The sequence below is a fragment of the Crocodylus porosus genome, unplaced genomic scaffold, assembly GCF_001723895.1.
Source record: "Crocodylus porosus isolate Cpor-Errol unplaced genomic scaffold, CroPor_comp1, whole genome shotgun sequence".
NCBI lineage: Eukaryota > Metazoa > Chordata > Crocodylia > Crocodylidae > Crocodylus > Crocodylus porosus.
This window is the reverse complement of record NW_017728909.1, coordinates 46308628-46334128: the sequence shown is the minus strand read 5'-3', so window position 1 is coordinate 46334128 and position 25501 is coordinate 46308628. Positions and strand designations below refer to the sequence as shown.

General features: G+C 41.8%; 1 protein-coding gene across 2 annotated transcripts in view; it reads right to left on the bottom strand.

Moving 5' to 3' along the window:
• ARSB (arylsulfatase B) overlaps nt 1–25485 on the bottom strand; it is a 146521-nt gene extending 121036 nt beyond the window's left edge. For both annotated transcript variants that reach the window (XM_019532198.1, XM_019532199.1), the window contains exons 1-4: nt 25197–25485; nt 15598–15784; nt 3955–4145; nt 715–922 (exon numbers count right to left, since the gene is read on the bottom strand). In XM_019532198.1, coding sequence (XP_019387743.1) covers nt 715–922; nt 3955–4145; nt 15598–15784; nt 25197–25460 — 850 coding nt within the window. In that variant the 5' untranslated portion in view covers nt 25461–25485. The remainder of the gene's footprint in view (nt 1–714; nt 923–3954; nt 4146–15597; nt 15785–25196) is intronic.
• Between the last annotated feature and the right edge of the window lie 16 nt (nt 25486–25501).

The window sequence follows — 25501 nt, the reverse complement described above, 5'->3', positions numbered from 1 at the left end:
CCCACTGCAGTCTCCCTTGTTGCACACCCCTGCCCTACAGCACAAGCCACCTTACCCTGGGGCAGGCAGCTCCAGCTTCACTCAGTGCTGGGGCAACAGCAGCTGCAGCCAGTCCTGGATCCAAGACAAATTCTGCCCCCCACCCAATGTTGACCAGGGAAAGTAAATTCATCCTGGGTTTGGGTAAATGTATAACAAGAGAGACATTCAGCTTCAACCAAGTTCCTGATAAATGTTGGTTTGTGTCACACAAAGTGTAACAGTTTGAATAGTGATCAGAAAAAAACAGGTACTGTAGCTAGGGACTCAAATGAATATGGCAGACCTGTGTGAATACAGGCTCAATCATGGAAGATACCGAGAAACCACACCAACAAGTGAAGTCAGTGGAAATGTAAGACGCTCAGCTTGTCAAAGGCAGCTGTCGGAAAATTTGCAGAGTGCCTTCATGCACTGAATATCTTTCTAAGCCAATAGTATTATTCCTTTGTTTTCATAAGCAATCCCTCAAAATTACTTTTTAATTTATTTTGAAGAGGAAAAAGCTGATGTATATTCCTTCAGTGATATTACTCTCTTATTTGTATGGCTCCTTAGCATTTAAGATCTGTCCTGATAATGAACCATTTAGTGGTCAGATTTGTCTTTGTTCAGCTTACTAGATGTTATATTTAATGCACTACCCAAAGATGATTTGAGTAGACACAGTCTTACCGGTAGAAAAAATGAGAACAGTGTTGTCCCAAAGGCCATAACTCTTTAGGGCTGCAGTGAGGTTACCTACAGCTTCATCCATAACAGATACCATTCCTGCGTAGTGACGCCTTTTCTCATCTTTAATGAAGTCATATTGTTTCATGTATTCCTCAGGAACCTGAAGAGGTTCATGAACAGTCTGAAGAGCAAGGTAGAGAAAGAGAGGCTGGAAAAGAAAAGTTATGTAAATTAGGTGACAGTACCCAAACAATACATGCAAAAATTGCAACAGCAAGCAGGTCCAGATCTAACAACCAACAGATCTTTTGTTTTCCTTCTGATTTCTGTCTCGTAATTTCTAAGCATAAGGTATCTTCAGTTCTGGAAAAGGTTTTTGTTAGCCACTGAAAAATCAGTGAGTGACTCTTTTCCAATATACTGGTTGGGTTTTTTTTTTTTTGAGGCGGGGGGGGGTAGGGTTGTTTGTTTGTTTTATTAAATATACTAAAGTTAAAAACTATACAAATTTTCAAAAAGCAAAAAAAACACAACACAAATCCTCCCAATAGGGTATCATATAGCTATGCATCTGCTAAGAAATCACACTATGAACACAAAACTTAAAAACGCTTAACATCAGCAAAACCTTTACATACAAACAAAATAAAATAACTCATAAACCAATTACAGCATCATATTTCCATAAACTAACATCAACTTTTTCAAGACTCCATCAGTCCCATAATCACATATGTAGACCACAATTTTATCCTATCTCCATCAACCACCCTGTCACCCTTTTCTTCCTCCATTTTTGCATTAAACCCCAACCTCACCCAATTCCCATTGGCTCGAACAAGACTCCAATTAACATTTTTCTATTCCGTTATTACTTCCCCGTCCTGACTCTCCCCACCTTCGTGCCCCATATATCCCCTCGTCTCATAATAACCCAATTGCAAACTTTCCCATACTGTCAAACACAAACCTTTAAAAACTAATAAACACCTTACCTTCCATAATGCCATCCTCATCCCCATCAAAAATACCCTAACCTCCAGTTCCTGAATTCACCCTTTCACCAATGCATACATTATCCCCTCATAAGAAATCCCTTCCCTCACAACCCAACCCCCTCAAAAAAATTCCTACCCATCTCCACACCTTTCATGCATAAAAGCACTCCCAAAATATGTGGTGAATTGTTTTCTTCCTACAGCATAACTCCCTTGAACAGTTTGCCAACTGTACCAAACCCCACCGGTGTGGTCTCCCTCCTTACCGCCCTCCATGGTCATTCTCTGTGTTCCACCCTCCACCTTTTATCCACTACCCTTTTCCAATGTACTGGTAGCAAAACTATCTTGTTATAGTCTTCCTGCTATTCTATCTACCCTCCTAGGCTAGGAACAGAAGTTACACAAAGTGGTTTAAGGGATCAGAAACTCATTTAAACTTGTAACATAACAGAAGTTCAGTGTACATAAACCATTTTCAATATGGCTGAAACTGGTTAAAGATAAAGCTGGTTGAATGTAGTATCAGACTTACCTGATTTGGGTCAAACCAGTTTATGAAACTTCTGTCCCAGACCCCTCCCTGGTTCAAGTTAAATCAGTCCCCCAGCATGCTTTCCAGCCCTGGACTGGGCTATCCTATATGCTCTAGAGGGGGACTGCCACTAGGCAAACTCTGGCTGGGATTTGGGTCCAGGAAGCAGGGTTAAACCTCCCTTCCCTGGTTAAAACTCCCTTCCCACAAGTACAGAGCTGCCTTGCTGCTAAACTTACTGGAAGTTACTGCTGGCTGCAACTGTGAACTACAAATCCCAGAGGCACCTGGAAGCAGGAAGAAGTGATGAGCAACCCTGAAGAGTCCTGCTTCTGTAATGCTGGACTGCAAATCCCAGAGACCTCAGGGAAGTAGGAAGAGGAAGTGCCAGAGAGACATGCTCTTGTGCCCCCTGGCTTCTGACCTGAGTCACTGCAGGCATGTAGCTGCATTTCCTGAATCAAAGGTAAATGTGTGCCCAGTTGTTTCTCAGTTTAATCTTCGCAGCTCAGATTAACCTGCAAAGACTGAACTGATTCAGCCTCAGCCATTTTCACTGTCTGTACTTAGCCCTACTCTCCTTTCAGAACCATATGCAACTCTGTTTCTATAAACACATCTGCTCTTATTTGAACTACTGTGACATCACACAAGTCTGTAAATCATCAAAAGGCAAATTGTGAACAATCAGAACCCTCATCTCATTATATAAAATACAATTGTGTTTTATCTCCAAAATATCTATTAGCAATGATATTTGCCATGAAAAGTTTCTTTACATTTTCCTGCTGTAATACACACCTACTACTTAGTTTAAGAGATTATTAAGAGACCAAAGGAGGCAACAGATCATTTCACTTCCACAGCTGTTTTTGCAACAGGATGTCATAGTGAAAATGTAGTTTCTTGACTAGTCAGTAATTCTTACCTATGATGAATTCTTTGCGCAAATTTTGTTAACAAATAAATCCAAAATGTTACAGCCTTAACTTATGATACATAGATGCATATGCAAAAGGGGAATCAAATTAAAGTCTATAATAGGAGAAAAGACTGGATGCTGAAAGTCTTCCTGTAATCTAATTTAAATAAAACTTCAAGATTGCTTTTTATAATATGCAAGATATTTTACAGTTAAGCACAGTGCATCTTACAAAGAAAGGATATTCTAAAGAAGAAAGTATTCCTTAGCTATTAAGTCTATTTGAATGCCTTACAAAGGGAGAAGATGCTCCCTTTATACGAAGTTGAGGCCTATTAATAATTTTCCTCCAGCAGAAGTTAAGTTTTTTTTCCCCCATGAATCCAGTCTTCTGCTACATTATGTTTCTCTTCTACAAGTTGTTTTAAAGTCTTTCACAAACTATGATATATGACAATATCAATATTGAACCAATGTGTCCCAATGCAGTACCATCCATTTCTATTTGCAGCACTTACCTAACTATATACTTTTCTGATCTAGATCTCTTGTAATGGAGCAACTGTTCTTTTACAAAGCATTGCTATTATAGAAGTTTTTGGTCTATATTCATTGTCTTATTTAAACCGTACCTTTTATTTTCTATGAAAACAAGCAAAAGACCACTTACTTGGATACTAGTGTGAAGAACCTAGATGCACAGCTACCTGTCAATATGACCCTGTATCTTCTACAGATTAATACTGCATCAATATTGTTATAATCAAAAAAGTTGCCCATTGTACCTTTTCAGTTTTATGGCTGGCAATAAGATCAATAGCTCTTTCTGTAAATACATGAGCAGAGTACTTGTTTTTAAATTCAACTGCGACTTCTTCTCCATCTCGAAAATCAAGGGCACAGCGTGTTACATTCCTTGCACTGATGAATACACAATGCTCATGAGAATAATAATCTTCACTTCCAAGAAGATAGCCTAGAGCAGGAAAATAAAATAAAATAAAATGATCAGATCAACATAATACTACAAAGAAGTAAATAGTTAAAATATGCTCAGAAGGTCCTAGGAAGTGAACCAGGTCCCACAATCCAGAGGAAAACAAACTCCTACAATCCTAGCCACTCTGACCTTTTCTGACTTCACATTTAGTAACCTGTTTGGCCCTGAGCTGAAAAGCTACACCCCTCTAGTCACGCACCAGTAAGGTTTCTAGGTACCAATACACTCCAGTCAATGTGCACAATGTGTCTAAAACTTCACCCCTCTGGATAACTAGAAAGCTTCTTCTAATTCCCAATTAAAATTTATTCATAACCTGCCTATAGCCGTGTGATCTTATGTCAGCGTTATACTTTTAGCATAAGCAGCTCTTCTTCCTCTGCAATTTCCACCTTGAAGATATATTTAAGAAAAATCAATCATCTCTCTCCAGATCTTTATTTTACTATGCTAAACAAGTCAAGTTCCTTCAGTCTTCTTTCATCGGATAAGTTCTCCCCTCCCTCAACCATGTTCCAGTTTGTACTTGTGTGATGGCCAAAACCAAAGAAATTAATAAGCAATAAATATGTGCTTCTTGGAGGCATTTGGAACTTTTGTCTAATATGAAGCTTGTATTTTTATAACCCGCAAATGTAACTTGCAACTGTTTGTAGAACTGACTAGGCCTCAATGATAAAGCTATAGCTGTGAAATTAGCTGACCTAATAGTTCTTTCTTGCTCAGAATTTAGCCTTGATGATGATAAAAACGGGATTCAACTGCCTAGTTGGTCCTTTCCTGAAATGTACTGGATATCTCAAAAAAGCATAGTCAGAGAGTTCTGAAGGGGCTGGATTTAGGCGGGGTAATGTTAATTTCAAACCTGAAGATGCTGTGTTGCAATTTGCTTATTGGATAAACCCAGGCTTAGGCAGTAACTTATTATAATAATTTCTAACACCTTTTAACCCCAAAGGATAACAGCTATAAAGCAATATTATGAATGGCTACGTAACTTAAAAAACAGCGTAATTAGAATATAAAAGAACACACACGTCATAGTAACCCTCGGGAAGGACGGAACAGAAGGGTCATTGCTGTCCCATACCCCCACGGATCTCTCTTACTCCCTGTGAGAGCGAGGACCAGATCCTGACTGAGGGGCTTCCACCAGTTCTTCTTCGGACAGCCCAGTTCAGAGACGTCTGACTTTGCCAATTCAACTTGACGTGCATCTTCTAACCGAGAGAGTATCGATAAGTTACTAACCAAGTGGAAACTCTTGGTTAATTTCTTTATCTGTTTTATTATCACTGTCAATTTTAATCTGTATTGTTATGTTGTCTGTTTATGAGCTTAACCTTTTTATTAACTATTATATATGCAAACTATATCTTTTGTTGTCATAAGTAAAATTCATTCCTTTTTGTAAAGTAAAACTTGTCATTTCTTTCCTTTCCAACATCACCTTCTCGATCCCAAACCAAAAAGCTCAGTGGCTAATAAAGTTGCAGTGCTCAGTCAGTCTGCAACTAAATTGATATACTCACAGTGCCCAGCCAGCCTGTGACATACCTGTTTCAATTTAAGTTAATTTATTTTGAACACTGATGACTAAAACCATACACAGTATTCTAAGGGGGGTCTTACCAACGCCTTGAACAGTGATAACAGTAACTCCTTGTCAATATCCCACCTAAAACACCTTAAAATAACTTTAGTTTTTTTCACTAACGTACCACACTGCTGGCTTTTGGTCATCCTACGGTCAAATATATTCAGACCCCTCTCTTCATCAAGTTGTCTCCAATCTATGAGACCTCATATAACTGTCCAAGACCTTGTTTTAGGCCAGGAAACATATGACTACACTTCATATGATTAATCTTCATATAACTTCAGTTCTGGGTGCCACCATTCAAAAGAGACATGGAGAATCTTGAGAGAGCCCAGAGAAGGGCCACATGAATGATTAAGGACCTAGAAGACAAACTTTATGAGGAAAGACAAAGGATCTGGAACTGTTCAGCCTGGGGAAGAAAAGACTGAGGGGGGGACCTGGTGGCCATCTATAAGTATGTAAGGGATAAATATCAGGAGCTGGGAAAAAGCTGTTTACTAGGGTGCCCCAGGGGAAGACAAGGAACAATGGCCATAAGCTGTCAGAGGATGGTTTTAGGTTGAATGTAAGGAACAACTTATTTACAGTAAGGATCACCAGAATCCAAAATAGACTTCCCAAAGAGATGGTGCAATCCCTAACATTGGAAGTCTTTAAGAGGAGACTGGACAGACACTTTGCTGGGATCATTTGATCTCAGCAGTATTCCTGCCCAGAGCAGGGGGGGTTGGACTCCAGCTTTCAAGGCCCTCTCCAGCCCTTAATTTCTACGATTTCTATGAACCACTCCACAAAATAAAACTCAAGTCATGTTGTATAATAATTCAGACCTCTTCCATTTTGGCAATACTCCCACTTAACGTCATCTACAAATTTCACGAGGACACCTCTGGTTCCTGCACGAAGCTTGCTCATAAAGAAGTTAAACAGGAAAGGTCTTACAACAGACCCCTGGTGAATACCATTAATATCAGACCAGAAGCAGTTAAGTCACCTGTCAGGATAACATACTGTAGTCTCCTTTTGTGGTAATTCCTTTTCCACTTCACTACTGAAGTACAGGTGTTCCAAGATCACAAGTGATATTGAAGTCAAGCTAACAGGGGTCTGTAGTTTCTTGGGCCACTCTCTCTCACTTTTTGGAAGACAGACACCATATTTGCTATTCTCTAGTCATATGGTACTATCCCTAAGTTGACATGTTTTCTGAAGATTCATGCTGCAGGGAGTTACTATTTCACGTGCCAGCTTTTTCTATATTCTGGAACAGAGTTCATTCAGGCCCACATAATTTTGTGACAATAAACAATTTAAATTTGGCATCCACCTTAAATGTGTTAATTTCCATATGCAGGCAAGCTTCATTGGGTAGATGTGATATCTTTTATTAGACCAACTGAGAAGCTGGAAAAAGGTTCTTTGCAAGCTTTTGGGCACAAGCAGCCTTCCTTAGGCATTGGGAGTCTCTGCGGTTCTGAGATCTCCAAGGAATAAAAGAAGCTACAAGTGTGAAGGATATCAGTGAGAATGTAAATAGGTGGAAATTAGGAAAACAATGGGGGAAAAAGGGAAGTGGGGGGAACAGGGGGGAAATATGCAAAGGTAAGTAAGAGACACTCTACTGTAGTTGTGTTCTCCAAGGTAGAAAAGAGGCAGTCTGTGAAAAAATAAATGGCTAGAAATTAGGAGGACAAAGGGTAGAAAAGGAAAGGAGGGGAGGAAAAAAAGTGTAAATGGTAAGGTCAGGCAGGTATCTGGTGAATCAGATGTCAGACAGGTTGTAATGTGTCATAAATTCAATGTTTATCTTGAGTCCATGATTTTTTGTATTTAGTAGATTTATGAAGTGAAATTTGTATGCTCATCTACAAAAGGTGTTTTGTAAGTTCCCTTTGAGGATTGGAGCTGAGAGATCAGAGGGAGTGATTGTCTTGTGGGAAGTGTGCAACCACAGGTAATTAGATACATTTGTCTTTGATGGATTTTTGGTGTGCGGTCATTCTGATACACAGTTGTTGTTTGGTTTTTCCTACATATTTTCCATCAGGGAATTTGGTGCACTGGGTGAGATAGATGTAACATCCAAGAATGGTGATGGTTCTGTTGTGGGGTCTGGTTATTGTGAGTGGGGGAGATGTGTTGGCAGGTTTTACACTTCTTGTCCTGGCCTGGTCTGGATCCATTTGGTATGGTTTGGGCCAGACGGAGTTTGCTTCCGGTGATAAGGGTAGCAAGATTTGGTGCTTGTTTAAAGGCTAGGATGATTGGTTCTGGAAAGATCTCTTTAAGAATTGGGTCTTCTTCTAGCACAGGTTCCAATTGTTTAAGGATTTTCCACGTAGGTTCCAGGAAAGGTGGTACGTCATAACTAATGGCATGTGATTCGAAGGGATTTTCTTTTTGTACTGCAGCAAATCTTCACATGGTATCCAGGTGTCTCTTTCAAAAGTATGATCTCTCTCTCTTAAGGAGTATCCTTGTTGGGTGAAGGCCCTTTTGAGATTTGTGAGGTGGTGATCACACATCTATGCCACTTGATACCTAACCATTATCATAAATTACATCAATCTTCACTGAAGACTGAGGCATTATTTGGACTTATCTAGGTTATACTTGATCTTCACTGAGTTACCAAGTTACAGTATTCCCACTTCTTCTCTCCTGCTTCTCAATTTATACTGAAGAGGTTTTTGTTATTATATCCTTAAGAAACAAAATCTATGTTGGTCACGCTCTTATTATGCCTATATTCTGTGACTACAGAAAGATACCGCACCTTCCCAATCAATCTCTACTAGACCCTCCGCTTATTTTCAATACCTAGTTTCCAAAGCTTGTTTATCCAGATAAGCAGCAACCCTTCCTTACCAATTTCTCTTTTTTGCTGCAGAGGCAGAGTCCCAGTAACATCTGAATTTTTGCTTCCAAAACAATTCTGGGCCGCTTCTACATTTGCCTTTCAAATCATGTAGACCTCCTCAATCATTGCTTTAGTTTCTCAAAATTAGCACCTTTGAAGTCCAAACCCATTGTTAAAGACTTATTCTTTTCTGTCCTGCAATTTAAATTGAAGTGAATCTACTCATGATCACTTAATATATGACTTGTTTTATAACCAGTTTTTCTATAGTCTTCATTATTTGCCAAGACTAGGACTAAGATAGCTCTGCCTCTTTTTGGTGCAGGAAATCAATGATAGATTTTTCTCTAAGTTACCTCTTACAAAAATATCCAAATCTTCCCATTATAGATAGCATTTGCTATCCAGTCTCCCACAATAACACTAATTTCCATTATTACTAAATTCTCTCAAGACATTAGATCTCTTAGACATACCCTTTTTCCAAGTCTGAACCTGGGAATCTATAACAATTACCCAACGCAATCCCTTTCAGGCCTATTTTATTATTCCCGGTTATTGTGATTTTAACTTATTGTTTTGTCTAGGCCATCACATTTTATTTTCTTGAAATCTATCACTTCACTAATAAACAGTGCTACCCCATCACCTTCTTATTTCTGTCCTCCCTAAAGTGTATGTATGTTTTAATGCCTGTATCCCAATAATAGCTTCTGTTCCACCATTTTTCCAGTATTCCTATTGTGTAGATTGTTGTGTCCCATACTAGAAATTCCAGTTTCTCTGCTTTATTATTCAGACTCCTTAAACTGATACACAGATATTTTAGCTGTTTCCATCTTTCCTGCTTGGCCATCTGTTCATTTACCCATTTACCCCCCTGCTATGTAGGGAGATTTTGCAAGTTTCTTGCAACCTCCTCTCCTGAGTTCCTACTTTAAAATTCTCCTCACCAGTCAGCCAATATCCTGAGATTGAGATTATCCCTCACCTACTTAAGTGGAACCCATCCCTGTCCATGAAAATCTGCAATAGTCAAACATCCCAATCCTTGAGCCATCTGATTATCTTCATTCATTTTTTGCCTGCCTTCTCCCAGGACAAAAAGAATCTTGCCAAAGTTCACTTCAGCCTCTATATCTTGACACATTTTCCAGTCTAGCTTAATCTTCTTTATCCTTGTATGAGCTTCTGTTTACATCACTGATTCTTAGATAAAGAACAATTAACAGATGCTTGCCTGCTACCATTAAAATCGTTGGCAACCTCAGTTCTATGTTCCCCATCTTTGCTCCTGGTTGATCACATATCCTTATTTGCCAGTTCATTCCTTATGGCCTGTGTAATCTTCTTAAAAGCAAATCTACAAATATATAAGTATATATTTTCCTGCTGTTTATATCATACTCTGATCTTTTATCTCTAGCTCCTTCTTCTGTTTGCAAATCTTCTATGGATACCCTCTGTTTCTCTTTTTTTTTTTTTTTTTTTTTGAAGATCATCTTTTCTACTAAGTGCCAGAGCCTCTCATCTGTACACACAGCTTCACTTCACCTTTCTTCCATCTGTGACAGGAGTATCTCTACTGGAACCTTTCTATTGGTGGCTCCACCCTCCTGTTATGGGCCAACAGCCTGCTTACTCGTCTGCCATGCCTTGATCTTAATTTAATTGACTGATGTAATTAGCACGAGGCTGCCCACTTTATCAACCCTGGTGCCAGGGGGGGCGCTATCTGTGGCTTCTTTTCCATCCCTACACCACAGCCCAAGCCTCACAGATGGTACTAACATGGTCCTTGCCTTCTCTCTCTGGGGCTCCTTGCTGCTCCCCTTTACTCCGGGGCTAGGGCCAATGCACCCCAAACGCTGCACTCTCTCTGGCACCAGGATCCCCATGCTACCACAGAGTCCCTATGAGGCCTCCTCCAACCCCTAATAGCCTCACCCAGTCCTCCGGTTAAAACAGTAAACACAAAAACACAAACCCCCTTGGCTATAACATAGAAAAGCTAGACCATCCAGCCTATAACATAGAAAAGCTAGACCATCCAGCCAAACAACATTCAATCCCTACCAGGAAAAACACTCCAACACCAACAGCGACCAGGGGACGCTCACACAATCAGAGTTCTCCCCTCTGTCTGTACTAGCCAAGCTCCTCCTCCCTCAGTCGCCAGAGGGGAACTGCCCTCCTGCCTGGACTTATATGGGCCAGGCACCGCCCCTTCCTGTCAGCTGGTCTCACCAGTTGCCCTAGCAACCTGCACCTGTGACTCTGGCTGCCCTGGTGACTGGCAGCTGAGCTTCCCCCTTCTTGCCACTAGGGGTCTCTCCCGAGCTGTTCTTCTGCTCTCAGGCACAGGGCACCCAAGTGCTTTGCAACACGATCACAGGCTCAGAATCATATCTGAACTCTGTCACTGTCATCTGGTCAAACCCAGATCTCTGGAACCCAGACAATTAATGATGGTATTTGTGGTTATGGCAAAACAAGACCCTAGTGCAATCCTCCCATCATCATCTTGTACAGCAACAGTTCTCAATCTGTGATACGGGTATCACCAGTGGTATACAGACTGCCTGTTACTGGTATGCATTAACAGATTTATTATAATTACTTTATATGATGAAAATTTGCTGGTGGTACTTAAGGTTGAACTGAAAAATTTGCTGGTGGTACTTAAGGTGGTATTGTTTTAAATTGGTGGTGCACAATCTGTCAGAGTTTGGGAACTGCTGTTGTACAGTACTATTTATCTTAGACAGGCCCAGTTTATAAGTTATTCAGCAAACACCAAGACAAGTTCAACATACACATGAAAGAACAGATTGCTGACAACTCAGCAGCAGAAAGATAATTCACTTGTCTGGATGGTCAACTGGGCAAGGTTGCTGGATGAGGAAATTGTATAATCATCAAAACTGTAAATACCACTTGGAACCTAAAAAGTAACACAACACTCAGAAAGACTATGACTCTACTAGTGAATTTCCCATCATGACAAGGGGAACAATGACAAGGGGGCAGGGGTGTAAGCCTGCTAACCCTAACCGTAACAACCCCCCCGCCAAATGTGCCGCTGCCTCCCAGGAGCGGGGGAGAAGGGAGGGACCTTGCCCTGCTATCCCCTCCATCTCCTTCTGCCAGCACCCCATGCCACCGCCGCCTCCAGGAAGCAGAGCCGGCGGGGTCATGGCCAGTGCTTCTGGCCTCACTGCCCTGCTCTGTCCCCTCTGTCCTTGCCATCATAGCAGCGCTCCACCACACTGCCGCCGCCTCCTGTCCATAACGCTCTTGGAGCACTCCGATTGGTTGTTTCAGTAACCAATCAGAGTGCTCCAAGAGCATTATAGACAGACAGACAGATGGACGAAGCCCTCTATTATATTAGAATTATTAAAGTGGTCTAACATATGCCCTTTAAAGTTTTGGGTGCTTCCAAAAGGTCAGGGAATCAAGAAATTAAGGAAAATACAAGCATAATACAACAAACGTTTAAGTAAGCTGAACTGCTTAAAAAAAGAAAATGTGAAGGGTGTGTCAGAGATCTATTTACAGAGATTTGTTTACTTAAATAAAATATTATCAAAATACAATAAGAATAAAGAAAAGATGTGGTGGCCCAACATCAAGCTGGAGCAAACGTCTAGAAGAACAAAGGCAATATTTTGGGGCACAAGTGCTAGCGACGTGTGACTCATTGTAGGTAGGATCTCTCTGGGCTTAACTGAGCTCACTGATCTCATCTCTGGCCTTAACTGATCTCATTAACCACAACCCATTCACCAGGGAAGATCTAAAACAGCTGAAGGACAACTAAAAAAGTTCCACAGCACTGACTTCAAACTGAGGACTGAAGTACTGAGCCAGCACAACAAACTCTCTCTTTGATATGAATAACAAAACTAAGATTCATGAACAGCTCTCAAGAAGGGGTTTATTGGCCTGATAATCTGATTTTATTTCTTGGAGATGAGAACAAAATATGAACAATTATTGTGACACATCTTCTGTAATTAACACTGAAAAATCTTAAGCAGATTGCTGTTAAACAGAATCAAAGCCTTTATTCCCCTGTTAAGAACCAAATAAACTGGATTTTTTAAGTGGAGAAGCAATGCAAGGTGACTATTCAAAGATGCTCAAGACAAACAGCTATTTTAGATGGCAATTTTTGCCAGGTTCTCAAAAACACTGAACTCTGCTGACCTCAGATGGCTTTTTGAAGTTCTCCAAATAATATGATTCCAAAACCCATAATTGCAACTGTCAAGATACCTTATGACAGTGGTCCTCAACCTTTTCAGCATCAGGACACCCTCAACAACATTTCTGAATGTGGTGGCATTTGCAGTTAAGAACAGCTGTTGTGTTCAGCTTACCTAAATGGCTTCTTAACCGCATGGCTTTGCCTCCAGGTGAAATGGCCCCTCATATCTTGTGTGCAGCCAGCCTGGGAAGGGCTGCAGCATCTGTGTAGCTCCTCCTGCATTAGGACTCTCCAATAACCCAAAAGCAGGAAGGAGAACTGGCTTGTGCTGCAGGAACATGCATGCCACGGGGTCCTGGTTCAGAACCACTGCCATATGAGAATTCAAATTCTGGTATGATAACTGCCAATTCAACCACCCAACAGGTTCCTGTGACCACAGCTGTACTGCAAGGCAATGCCCATCTCTGTCCTTGACTTGCTGTGGTCACAGATTGTGTTAGAAGTGCTCAATTTTTTGTTTTTTTACACAAAGGGGCCAAACCTTACAATCAGGAACAGGCCAAGAGCTACACAGAAAACCTTTGCCGGAGCTCCACATGGACAGCAAGCTCTCTGAATTCAGACCAGTTGACAGCGTAGGCTGTGGCCAGAGCCACATGGCTTCAGAGGCCAGGGGCTGAACCTTGTTGCCACTGCTCATCCCCTTTTCCCCCCTACCACTGCTCACTCCCATGTTTTTGTTCCTGCTGCTGCAGCAACAGGAGAAAAGGAGGGGACGAGTAGCAGAAGTGTTCACCCCCTGGGCTCTAGACCTTTGAGAAAGCAGTTCTATCAAAATCTTAAATCCAGACTTCATGCTCCTGTACCAGCAAAAATTATCTGCTTTGTGAAAAACTGTGACCAATGGCAAGAGATTGTCACCCAGATTACAAAGTCCTGTCTCTCAATAATAGTCACAGTGACAAATACTGAAGTTAATGATGTCCAAACTGCCTGTCCCCCCTCAGAAAAAAATCACCAAGAGTTTGTCTAATATAATCTTCCTTAACATTTCTTACCTCTATACCTCTATATTTACTTAATGCTACTAAATATGAGTCTTTTTATGTTTCAAAATAAACAAACTCAGAAAATTTTCAGTTAAACAGTTCAACTCTAAATATGAATTGGCATATAAATCATTAATCAAAACAATAAATTAAAAACATTAACAGTAAAATGATGGACATTTAGCACAGTCAACATAGCTACTAAGAATTTCTGCTATGGTTTTATACACTGGATTAGTCATTTCAGAATGCTTATCTATACAGAGACTGAAATAATCATCTTTACATTCACAGAATGAGCCCTGATGCAGAAATGTTATTCATGTAAACAATATGGTAATTTCTGATCCGTTGCTGACACCAACTGGTCAAAGAGACAAACTGGTGTTCACAGAATAATACACAGCTCTTAAGGAAAATTAACTATACCAATATTAGGCTCTTTCCTATACATTCTGCTTTTACCAAAAGTCTACCTTTCAAACTTTTGGGCAACTTTATACCAATTCCTCTGCCTTCTGACTCCGCAATAACTTCGTAACTTCAACAAGCACCATCACTACATCGATTTCAAGGGAACAGGCAGAGTCCATTCCAAAATTTATGACCCTGCACAATATGCACTTTCTTATTAGTTTTAAATGAAGTGGACTAAGACATGTCAGAAACCTGACCCCAAATCAAACAGCTTCCTGAAGTACTATTTGTGCAAAAGTTCTACCATACAGCTTATGTACAAAATACCACAGAAAGCAGAAACTGACAAAGAAAAGAAGATTTTGAGATTTCTAAAAACAATGTTTTTACATACACATTTTGTCTAAAAGTTACATAAGTCACTAAATCTTATCAATATACATGCAAGGAAAATAATGTTGTGCACTTCGTATACAGCTTTGATTGCCTGCAACTAATGTTAACAGTCTGTCAGCAAACAAAGGAAACATGTTTTTTTTAATGTGGTTTTACAGAGGGATGATGTTTTATACCATCTTTCTCACTCTGTTATCTGGAAACGTAATTAAAATAGCAGATATTGTAATTAGAAAAAAAAGCGACCAAAACCACTTCCCATTTCTCTAAAACTGACTTTTAAGAAAGAACCAATACAATTTATAGAATAAAAAATGGTCTGACCTAAGCTGGAAATAAGAGGAAACTGAGAAATTCATTTGAATGGTTCCTCTATGACAACTTAAACACGAATCTTAAACAGTTGCTTTGGTGGATTTAAAAATAAAAGCTTTTTCTCTAGTGGTCTACAAGATGTTGGCATGTATTTAGAGAGATTATTTTCTAGTTTAGGCAAGGGTCAACAATCTTTTAGGAGCAACAGGCCAAATAGCAGAACTCATTCTGAAGACAGGTTGCTGCTCCCTTGGCTGGCGCTGGTCTCCTGAACTGGCTGCTGGCCCCCCCCCCCCCCCCCCACAACTGCCACCAACATCCTGGCTTCAAGGGGCACATAACACTGCTTGGCAGGCCACAGGTTGCTGATCCCTGGTTTAGAGAATTATAAAGGACATTCTAAAACACTGATTGATGATATGACAATTTTAAATCTGCTGTTCTTAAAATAATAAACTATTTTCTTCTCTCTCTCTCACTTACTCTCTCAATACAAATTGTGAAAGTAGCTTAAAATACCAAAACACACAAACATAAATGTACTAGCAAATAGTAGTAAATCTGTTCATTACCAAAGTATGTATCAAATCCTCTGCGGGTTGGAAGGCACTCTTTTTTGTACATGCCTAGATGCCACTTCCCTACCATATGGGTAACATATCCCGCTTCCTTTAGCAGTTCTGGAAGGAGTTTATCGTCCAGTGGGTGGCAGTTGGGTTGACAAGGCCAAATTATTTGATGTTGTAAACCTGTATGAATCTTGTGAAAACAAAAAGAATCCAGGTATGAGTCAAAACAGTATGATGATAACATACTCAATGAAAACACATATTGCATATCTCTGAATATATATAATTGTATAAGTATCATCCATGTTGGAACAGTATTGTTGCTGATGGCCTAAGGAATAAGCAAAAACCAAGATTTGTGAGGTGAATCAGCAATTTATCTGTCAAGCAAAGAGAAGTTGTCATAAGCAGGTACGGTTTTGTGGCTCATTATAAAATATTTGCTCTAGCTACAAACCTCTATGCACTCCGCAAGTGATATTGGGCTTCTTACTTTTCAAATTATCTTATTTATTAACATAATTAGGTTTAACTACAGCAACTCTTCTTTATTTGATGATGCTCTGCTTCCTTCACAAGTTAACTGCCCTTGTTTTAAGTGATCACATTCATTAACATAATGATGTTAAACAAAAGCAATTGTTCAAACTTGTCTTAGTCCACATCTGCTTTTTTTCCCTCAGACCTAAGGGACTGCATTCCATGCTTTCAAGTTAGTCTAGTATCTCTCTCAACTACAAAGTTTTTAGTTACTTGTGAGGTTAATGTGAAAAACAAACTATTAATTTAGACTGTGATTATACTATGAAAACTTTCTATTGTTAGTTCTTAAGAGCAACCACAGCAACCTCTTGATAATGGTGGACTAATTGCTAAGCAGGTTAGTTATGAATCATCTTTTAAATGACTTGGAAATGGTCATAAATAGGAGTGAATTACACTGTACTATAGACTACTTGTGAAAAAAATTAAGACACTGCAAAAATCAAAATATATTTTGCTCTTCTTTAGCAACACCTGATTGGCTAACTCCAATTCTCTTGCTTGAGGGGCCACCTGGAATGATCCTTTCATAAGCACACAACAAAGGTGATTAAATACTATTTACCAGTGCAGGAAGCCATTTATTTTAATTTGTGATGAAGAAGGAAATCACAGAGCCATTATCAATATATGCACAGGACTCTGAAGGTGAAAGAATAAAACAACCAGAAACATTTAAATTCTTTGCTGGCTTTAACTTTCTTTTCTGTCCCCATTATTTTGTCAAAACTATAGTGCAATACTCAGAAAGCAAATGAGGAAGTATAACAGAAGAAAAACTACAAATTAGGAAATGATTTGTTTCAATACCACCCTTGAATAATGAAATGACAGATAAGCCATTTTGCATGAAACACTTTTCTCTTGTTGGATTTTGTCTTTTATTTTTTTAACAACAACAAACTGTATTAAAACAACTTTGTTTTAAAATCTGAACTGTTTATTTATGGCAAGCTAAGAATTATATTTGAAAACTATGGAATACTGTCAGGTTATGTGACAGTTTCCTAAGTCAGTGGAGGGTTGTATGGAGTCATTGGAAGCTAAATCACTGGAAAAGGACAGTATTAGTAATGGATAATGTTAATCTTTTGCGTGATCCAGAAATGCAACTAGCAGCAATCAGGTGACATGCTGCGTCTGTATTGTATGACTCCTGACAGGGGGAATGAAAAGTTAATTCGCTTGCCAAGGTTCCAGTGGTTATTGGTTATGATACTTACACAAAAGAAATACAGGCAGTTGGGGACCAGCAGAGGAGTTTCACCACAATAAGCATGCAAAATGTTTCAGAAAATATTTGGAAGAAGAGATTTGAAGGTAAGATGCATACATCCCCCCACACTGATTCAGTCTCTGGCCTCCCTAGAGTACTAACTGCAGTAGTAGTGTCGCAGCAGAGTAACAGTAGATTATGTAGCTGGTCTAGTAAAAGATATCACCCACATCAATCCTTGCCTCTCACATAAGTGGAGCCATGTCCTTTTTATATGTTCACCTATTCATGAGTAACTAGATTGAATTTACCAACTTTCTTCCTGTAAGAAACCATTAGTCAGAAAATTAAAACATATAATCATTGTCTCTCTCTTGATTGGAACTATCATTAAAAAAAACCTGTATGACATGTAGCTCACGACACTGTATTTAACATATCATATCCGTCTTTAACATATTAATCAGTTGGGAAAGGAAATGAGTAGTACGGTTGCCATGTTTGCAGATAATACAATATTGCTTAGATTCTTCAAGACTGGAGAAGACAAAACTGTGCAGAAATCCAGGCAAATAGCCAATACTAAACCATGGCAGAAAATATGCAAATATGGACCAGCACATCATGATGTACCTTCAAAAGAAGAATTCAAACTATGCTTTAGCTTTAGAGCCTAGTAAGATATTATAACAATGCAAGAAAACAAGCTAGATATCACTGTATGCAACTGTATGGAAGCTTCCCCTCCGTGCAAGAACAGTTGAAAGCTAAACACAAGAACGATACATAAGAAATGCGATGAAAAATACTATAGGAACTATAACGTCATTGTGAGTCAATGTATTCCCTCAGATGGAATATTATGTTCAATTCTGGCCACCCCACTTCAGAAAGGTAACAGGCAAGTTAAAGATGGTTCGAAGATGGACAGCAAGAATGATTAAGAGGTGTGAGAAAACTTTTCATAAGAAGGAGGATCAAAATAACTGGAATTGTAATGTCAAAAGGAAACCAATGAAAACAACATGAAGTTTAGTCAATTCTACTGATCTCCCAGAACAGAAGAACAAAGTGAGTCCTATAAAACCAAGAAGGAAAATATGTAAAAATAGTAAAAGGAAGTAGTCAGTTGTGTGATGTGCAGCTCACTAACTCAAGACATTATTGAGGTCAATTAGCTTAAAAAAATTTTTTTTGGATATTTACACAGACAAGAAAATACCCAGTTATAACAGTTACTATATTATAGGGGTGCACCGATAGAGATTTTTGGGCCAATACCAATGGCTGATTTTTAAGGAGCCATATTGGCTGATACCAATCCAATTCCGATATGCAGCTGGGCAGCTTGGAGACCAGCACTGGGCTGGTAAGTCTGCTGTGGGGGAAGGGGCTGACGAAGGGAAGGGGCGTGGGGGGGTGCAGATTGAGGCCCCTGCGGTGAAGGAGGGAGCGGGGGCGGGGCAAGCGCTGCTCAGCCGAGGCGGGGTGGGCATGGGATGGAGCTGCAAGTGGCTTATCTGGGGAGGGGAGCAGAGTGACTTCCACCCTGCACACACCCTGGGACACATAGGGGGCTTGCGCCCCCAGATCTGTGCACAGGTGAACACTGGCTGCCACAGTGGGCTGCAGGGGTTGAGCCATGCTGTGCTCAGGGTGAGCAGCAACAGTGCTGGGAGGGCATTATGGGAGGGCTGTAGCCACCCCAAAATTTGCCATAGCCCCCACCTCAGCCCCTCCTTCCAGCGCTGCTGCTACCTGCCTCAAGCATAGTGCAGCCTGGCCCAGCCCTGCCACCTGGAAGAGCACAGCACAGCCCCTGGCCCCAGCCCGCAGCAGGAGCCTGCCCTCACCCTGCCCCACACACAGATCTGGGGGCACACATCCTACATGCCCTCTTGGGGTGCATGCAGCAGTGGGAGCTGCTCCATGCCCATCAGACAAGCCACTCATGGCTCTGTCCTGCACCTGTCCTGCCCTGGCTGAGCCACGCCTGTCCCTGCCCCACTCCCTCCTTTGCCACGGGGACCTCGATCTGCCCCCTCACACCCCTTTCCTCCCCCCACAACAGACTTCCCAGCCTGATGCTGCTCTCTAAGCACCCAGTCTGTGTTTCTGGCCCCATGCATGCTGTGGCTGTGCGCAGAGCATTTATTAGCCACATTATCATCTACATCAGGCAAAAAAAGCCAATTTCCAATACTATCAATTTTCCCTATATCGGTACCAATCCGATATGGGACCAATGTACCTCTACTATATTAGACTTTTTTTTTTTTTACCTAGGACAATGGCTAACCACCAGAAATTAAAAAGAATCCTGTCTTTGTGGACAAAGAATGCTTTAATTTTGTTTCTGTAAAACCAAGAGTTTGATGTATGATAGTTAACCCTCGATTTTTTTTCTCTTAGCTTGGACATATTGTAATACCTTCTATCTACATTGAAATTTACAGGGTATACCCTGACCCAGTGAATTCAAATAAAATATCTTGTAACAAATCCTGAGGGAAAAAACCAAGGCTAGGTAGGGTGTATTAGCTAGTTTTAATCCATGGTTCTGACAAGCAAATCCACAAAGAACTATCTAGTGTGCAAATGGCCATTTTATCTAACTTGTTTCATAAACCTACAGCAGTCTCTCACAGATAAATAAGTCATACAACACTGTCATCACAAGCAGTAGTGTGTTACTAAACCACTTGTTAGCACTTTAAATTCCTAATGCACTTTATTTTTAAAGTCTAAAGGTACTGGATTTGTATAATGAGAAGCATTACATAAAAAACGTAGCCACTTTAGACACTTGAAAAGAGGACATAATATTAAGAACCAGTTCTTTCAGACCACTTTTAAACAAAATGTCACACATTTATTTCTATGTAACATGAAGCTCAATATCATTTACATCCAGAATATTTTAATTTTGAGAATTTTACAAGAGGAATAAGTTATCAAGGTAAAGCCCTGAAAAGCAAAGTGATACCACTAGGACCTGTGAGACCTGCCAACATGCTAGGAATCATGGGAGAAAAAAAATCTGTTGTGGATGCAATTGGGTACACAAGAAATAGGACAGTTTGTGGGAAACAGATGATTTACTTGTTTTAAAAGTCTATCCTCAGTGCAAGCCAAAGCAGGGCTGTAATAGATGTAAGCAGGAACTAGATAAAATGTGAAAGGGAAATAAGAATGAGTGAGTAAAAGTGGTTTTGGCGGGGCAGGATTAAAAACAGTTTTCTTCTGCACAGAAGAGTTTTCTGAACGTTTGTTGAGCATTACCACCATTGGTGGCAGATTAGAAACACACCAAAGAAAGTTAAGCAATAATCCACTCCTCTCACTGTGTGAGGATTCTCTACCAGTGTCTCACTGGAAGGCTCCAGGACCTAAATAATTCTATACCATCTGTCACACAACACTATCACATTTATAGGCTCACAGAATTCAATTTTTATTTTTTCAGAATTTTAATTGATAATATTGATGTTTATTTTTAAGGACTTATTTTGATATTTATCAAATTAAATTGTCAGGACTGAACAAAATTAGGGATGCGGAGGACAGACAATTTATTAATAACAAACATAACTATAGTAGGATTGCAGCCAGGTGAGCAGCATAGCTGCCATCAGTCCTGGCTCCACTGGCCCATAGCTTCCTCACCCACTTTGTCATTTCCTCTTTGTTTGTTCCCAGTCTCCTGGGGTTTCTGGGCGCTACAGTCCAAACTCCAGTCAGAACGGTTCTGTAGGACTGCTCTTTCTTATCAGCACACACTGCATCAGCCATCATTTTTCTTACGTCCCCTTTTGATTATCAGATAGAACTATTTTTTCATCAGTCTGTGAGTGCAAATCACTGTTTATCGTTTTATCAATGTTTACCAATAAAGAAGTGAATTCTCCCAAGCATACATATTTACTATAACCCACCAAATCCACCTAGAATTCCGAGTTTTCCTCTGTACAGTGAATTGAAATATTGTGATTCCAAAGACTTATAAGTTGGCTAATTACCATCCACACAGTACTTGGGACAAATGTCTCAGTAATGCAAAACCCGTTTTAAGGAGCTAAAATGTTTGAGAAAATTGGTTTTCTCCTTGATCCTTCTGGTTACAGGTCATGGGCTGAGGAGGGAGAGATGAACTGAAGTAGTGAACAGAAGACTGTGGTGCTAGTGCCATCATGAAGGCTTTGGCTTCTATTACCACAGTCCGCACTTCGAAGAGAGAGGCAGCGATTTGTTGGGAAGGAACGGCCTCCACCTCACTCTAGGGAAGAAGCTCTTCTCAGCCAGAATGGCTGACCTGCTTAACTAGGCCTCAACTAAGTTTGCCAGGGGATGGGTGGATTACCACCAGTGCAAACCCACCAAGCATCAACCACAAAAATTAGTGAGTCAGGATGCTCAAGGGAACTCACTCCTAGAAAAGCCCCATCCCTGGACTGGGATAGGAGTACAGGGAAGCCTAGGGCCTCCAATGGCAGGCTCACTTGCCTGTACACAAATGCCAGGAACCTGGGGAACAAACAGAAATAACTGGCCCCTCTGCGAAACAAAAATGACTATGATCTCATAGGGATAATGGAGACCTGGTGGGACTCCACCTATGACTGGAACGCAGGTATAGATGGTTATACCTTTTACAGGAGAGATTGTGTTAAAAGAATGGGTAGGAGTGTAGCTCTCTATGTGAAGGAGCAGTATGCTTCCCTGAAAGTGGAGATTGGCACCCAAGGAGGGTGACTTCAGACCCTCTAGGTTAGAATACGAGGGGAATGTAGCAAAGGGGATATAATGGTAGGAGTCTACTACAGACCTCCAAAATCAGGAGCAAGAGCTTGACCATGAATTTGCTAGGGAACTGGCTGAAGCTGCACATTCTTGGTGTATGGTTGTCATGGGAGACTTCAGTTGCCTGGACATCTCATGGGAAGAGCACTCAGCCAAATCCAACTGGTCACAAAGCTTCCACACATGCATGAATGAGCTCTACTCGTCTCAAGAAGTTTATGAGCCAACAAGAGGTAAGGCGCTGCTGGACCTGCTACTGGCCAAAGGGAATGATCTAATCAGCAACCTAGGAATCGAAGGGAAGCTGGAAGACAGTGACCATGAGTTGATCTCTTTCACTATCCATCACAAAGCTGGCAAGGCAGTCAGCAATGCAGAAGTCCTCAGCCGACTTTCATAAGCTCAGGAGACTAGCTGTTGAGGCCCTGAGAGGCCATTCATGGGGGGAGGATGTGGGGGGGAGGAGTTCACAATGAACGGTTACTCCTTAAGAAGGAGATCCTTGAAGCACAAGGGAAGTCCATTCCAGCCCATAGGAAAGGTAGTAAAAGGGCCTGGCAACCCCCTTGGCTCAATAAGGAACTCACAGACCTCCTGCATCTAAAAACAGAAGCTTACAAAGGATGGAAGGAGGAAACACTACTAAGGAGGTGTATTCAGCACTGGTCCGAACCTGTAGGGAGCGAACTAGGAAAGCCAAGGCTGTAATTGAACTCCAACTAGCTACACAAACTGGGGACAATAAAAAGTCCTTCTTCAGATACATGGGAAGTCAGAAAAAAAAGAAGGGCAACACTGGACACCTGCTAAACCAAATGGAGCAGCTAATAAGCAATCTCCTTAAGGATTACTTTGTGTTGGTCTTTCACCAACCCAAAGGGACCACCTTGCCTGACAAGATGCAGAATCACTAGGGTAAGGGTGAACATATGCCTATCACTGGCATAGATCTTGTGAGGGAACACCTTGAGAGGCTGGACACCCACAAATCAGCTGGTCCAGACAGATTGCACCCAAGAGTGTTAAACTGGCTAACATCATAGCATGGCCACTGGCAAGGATACTCAAGAACTCGTGGCGCTTGGGCAAGGTACCTGAAGATTTTAAGAGGGCCAATGTTGTGCCTATCTTCAAGAAAGGGAGGAAAGAAGATCCAGGGAACTACAAGCCAATCAGTTTGACCTCAATCCCTGGTAAGAATTTGAAAAAAAAAAAAAAATCAAAGAAACCATTAACAACAGGCTAACAGAAAGCAACATTCTGAGGGATAGCCAACACAGCTTTGTTGTGGATAGGTCTTGCCTAACCAATCTCATTTCCTTCTATGACCAAGTGACACATCACCTAGACAAAGAAATAGCTGATTATCATATATTTGAACTTTAAAAAAGCCTTTGACCTGGTATCCCCTGATGTCCTTATAGCAAAACTGGAAAACTGTAACCTTGACAACCTTATGGTCCAATGGCTAGGGAACTGGCCCCAGGGCTGGACCCAGAGAGTGGTAGTTGATGAAACCAAACCTGCATGGCACATAGTGAACAGTGTTGTCCCCCAGGGCTGTTCTCAGACCTGTACTCTTTATAAATGATCTAGACTCTGGTGTCAGAAACAGACTGGTTAAATTCACTGACAACACCATACTATGGGGAAGTGTGGTCACACTTGAGGATAGGCTGGTGATCCAGGCCAACCTCGACAGGCTCCCAAGGTGGCAGATGAAAACCTGATGGCATTCAATACGGAGAAATACAAGGTGCTCCACCTCAGGAGAAAAAACCCACATTACACTTATAGGCTTGGCAGTGCTACACTCTCTAGCACCACCACTGAAAGAGACTTGGTGGCTCATGTTTATCTGTTGGTCAATCATGACCCCCAATGCAATATCACAGCCAGCAAAGCAAACAAAACTCTGGCTTGCATCTACCGATGCACCTCAAGCAGGGCCCATAAAGTCATCCTCTCACTGTACTTGGCCTTGGTGAGGCCATAGCTGGAGTACTGCATCCAATTCTGGGCTCTGCAATTCAGAAAGGATGTGGAGAAGCTTGAAAGAGTCCAGAGGAGAGCCATACGCATGATCAGAGGACAAGAGAGCAGGCCTTATGAAGAGGGCTGAGAGCCATGGGACTCTTCTGCCTGGAGAAGTATAGGCTTAGGGGCAACTTGGTGGCAGCCTATATGAACATAAGGGGTATGCATCAGGAAATGGGAGAACATCTGTTCACCAGTGCACCCCAAAGGAAGACAAGGTCCAACAGTCACAAACTCCTGGAAGACCATTTTAGGCTGGACATAAGGAAAAACTTCTTTACTGTCCGAGTCCCCAGGGCCTAGAATAGACTTTCCCTAAAGGTGATGCAAGCACCTATGCTGGATACCTTCAAGAAACATTTGGATGCCTATTTTGCTAGGATCCTTTGACCCTAGCTGACTTCCTGCCCCTTGGGCCAGGGGCTGAACCCAATGATCTTGCGAGGTCCCTTCCTGACCTAATGTCTACAAAATCTATGAAATCCTGCTTTCAGAAGTGACTTAAGCTTTTGAGAGTCCTGCTGAATGCCCACCTGCATCTTCAGTATCTCTGACTGATTTAAAAGAGTCCAACATGTAGACAAAGCCTCGGTGGGGTGATACGAGGTGTTCAGGAAGGCGAGATCTACCGCTATGAGAAAGCAGCATGCTCCATGGGAACCCCTGCGCTGCGGGAGTAAAAAAACACTGCCTCCCCGTACGGCTGCTCAGCCCACCACGGTGCCACACACACAATGTGCACGGCGCTGCAAGTGAAGGCACAGCCCAGCAAAGTCCATTCGCTTCTGCTTGGACCCTACACTGGGCAGCACAGCCCGGGCCCTGGCCTGCTAGCAGAGCTTCTCACTTAGCAGGAGAGAGAGGTGCTCCGGGCTGCAGGGGATGAAGCAGGGAACAGCATACACCCCTCTTTTGAAAACCCTAGACGTGCCCATACCGCCACCCACCGGGGTGAGCTGGCTGGCTGGCTGCCTCCTGCGGGGGCCGGGCCGGGCGGGCTCCTCACCTGGTAGCGGCCGGAGAGCAGCTGGCTGCGGGACGGGGTGCATAGGGGCTGCGTGTAGTACCGCTGCAAGCGGACGCCCCCGGCGCTCAGCGCGTCCATGTGCGGCGTGCGCAGGCGGGAGCCGTGCCAGCCCACGTCGTGCCAGCCCAGGTCATCGGCCAGCACCAGCACCACGTGCGGCGCCCGCCCACCCGCACACGGCCGCGGCCAGCACAGCAGCAGCACCAGCAGCAGAGCAGCGCAGCCCGGCCGGGTCCGCGCCATCGCCTCCCCACCACACCAGGAACTGCAGCCGAGGTCCCCGC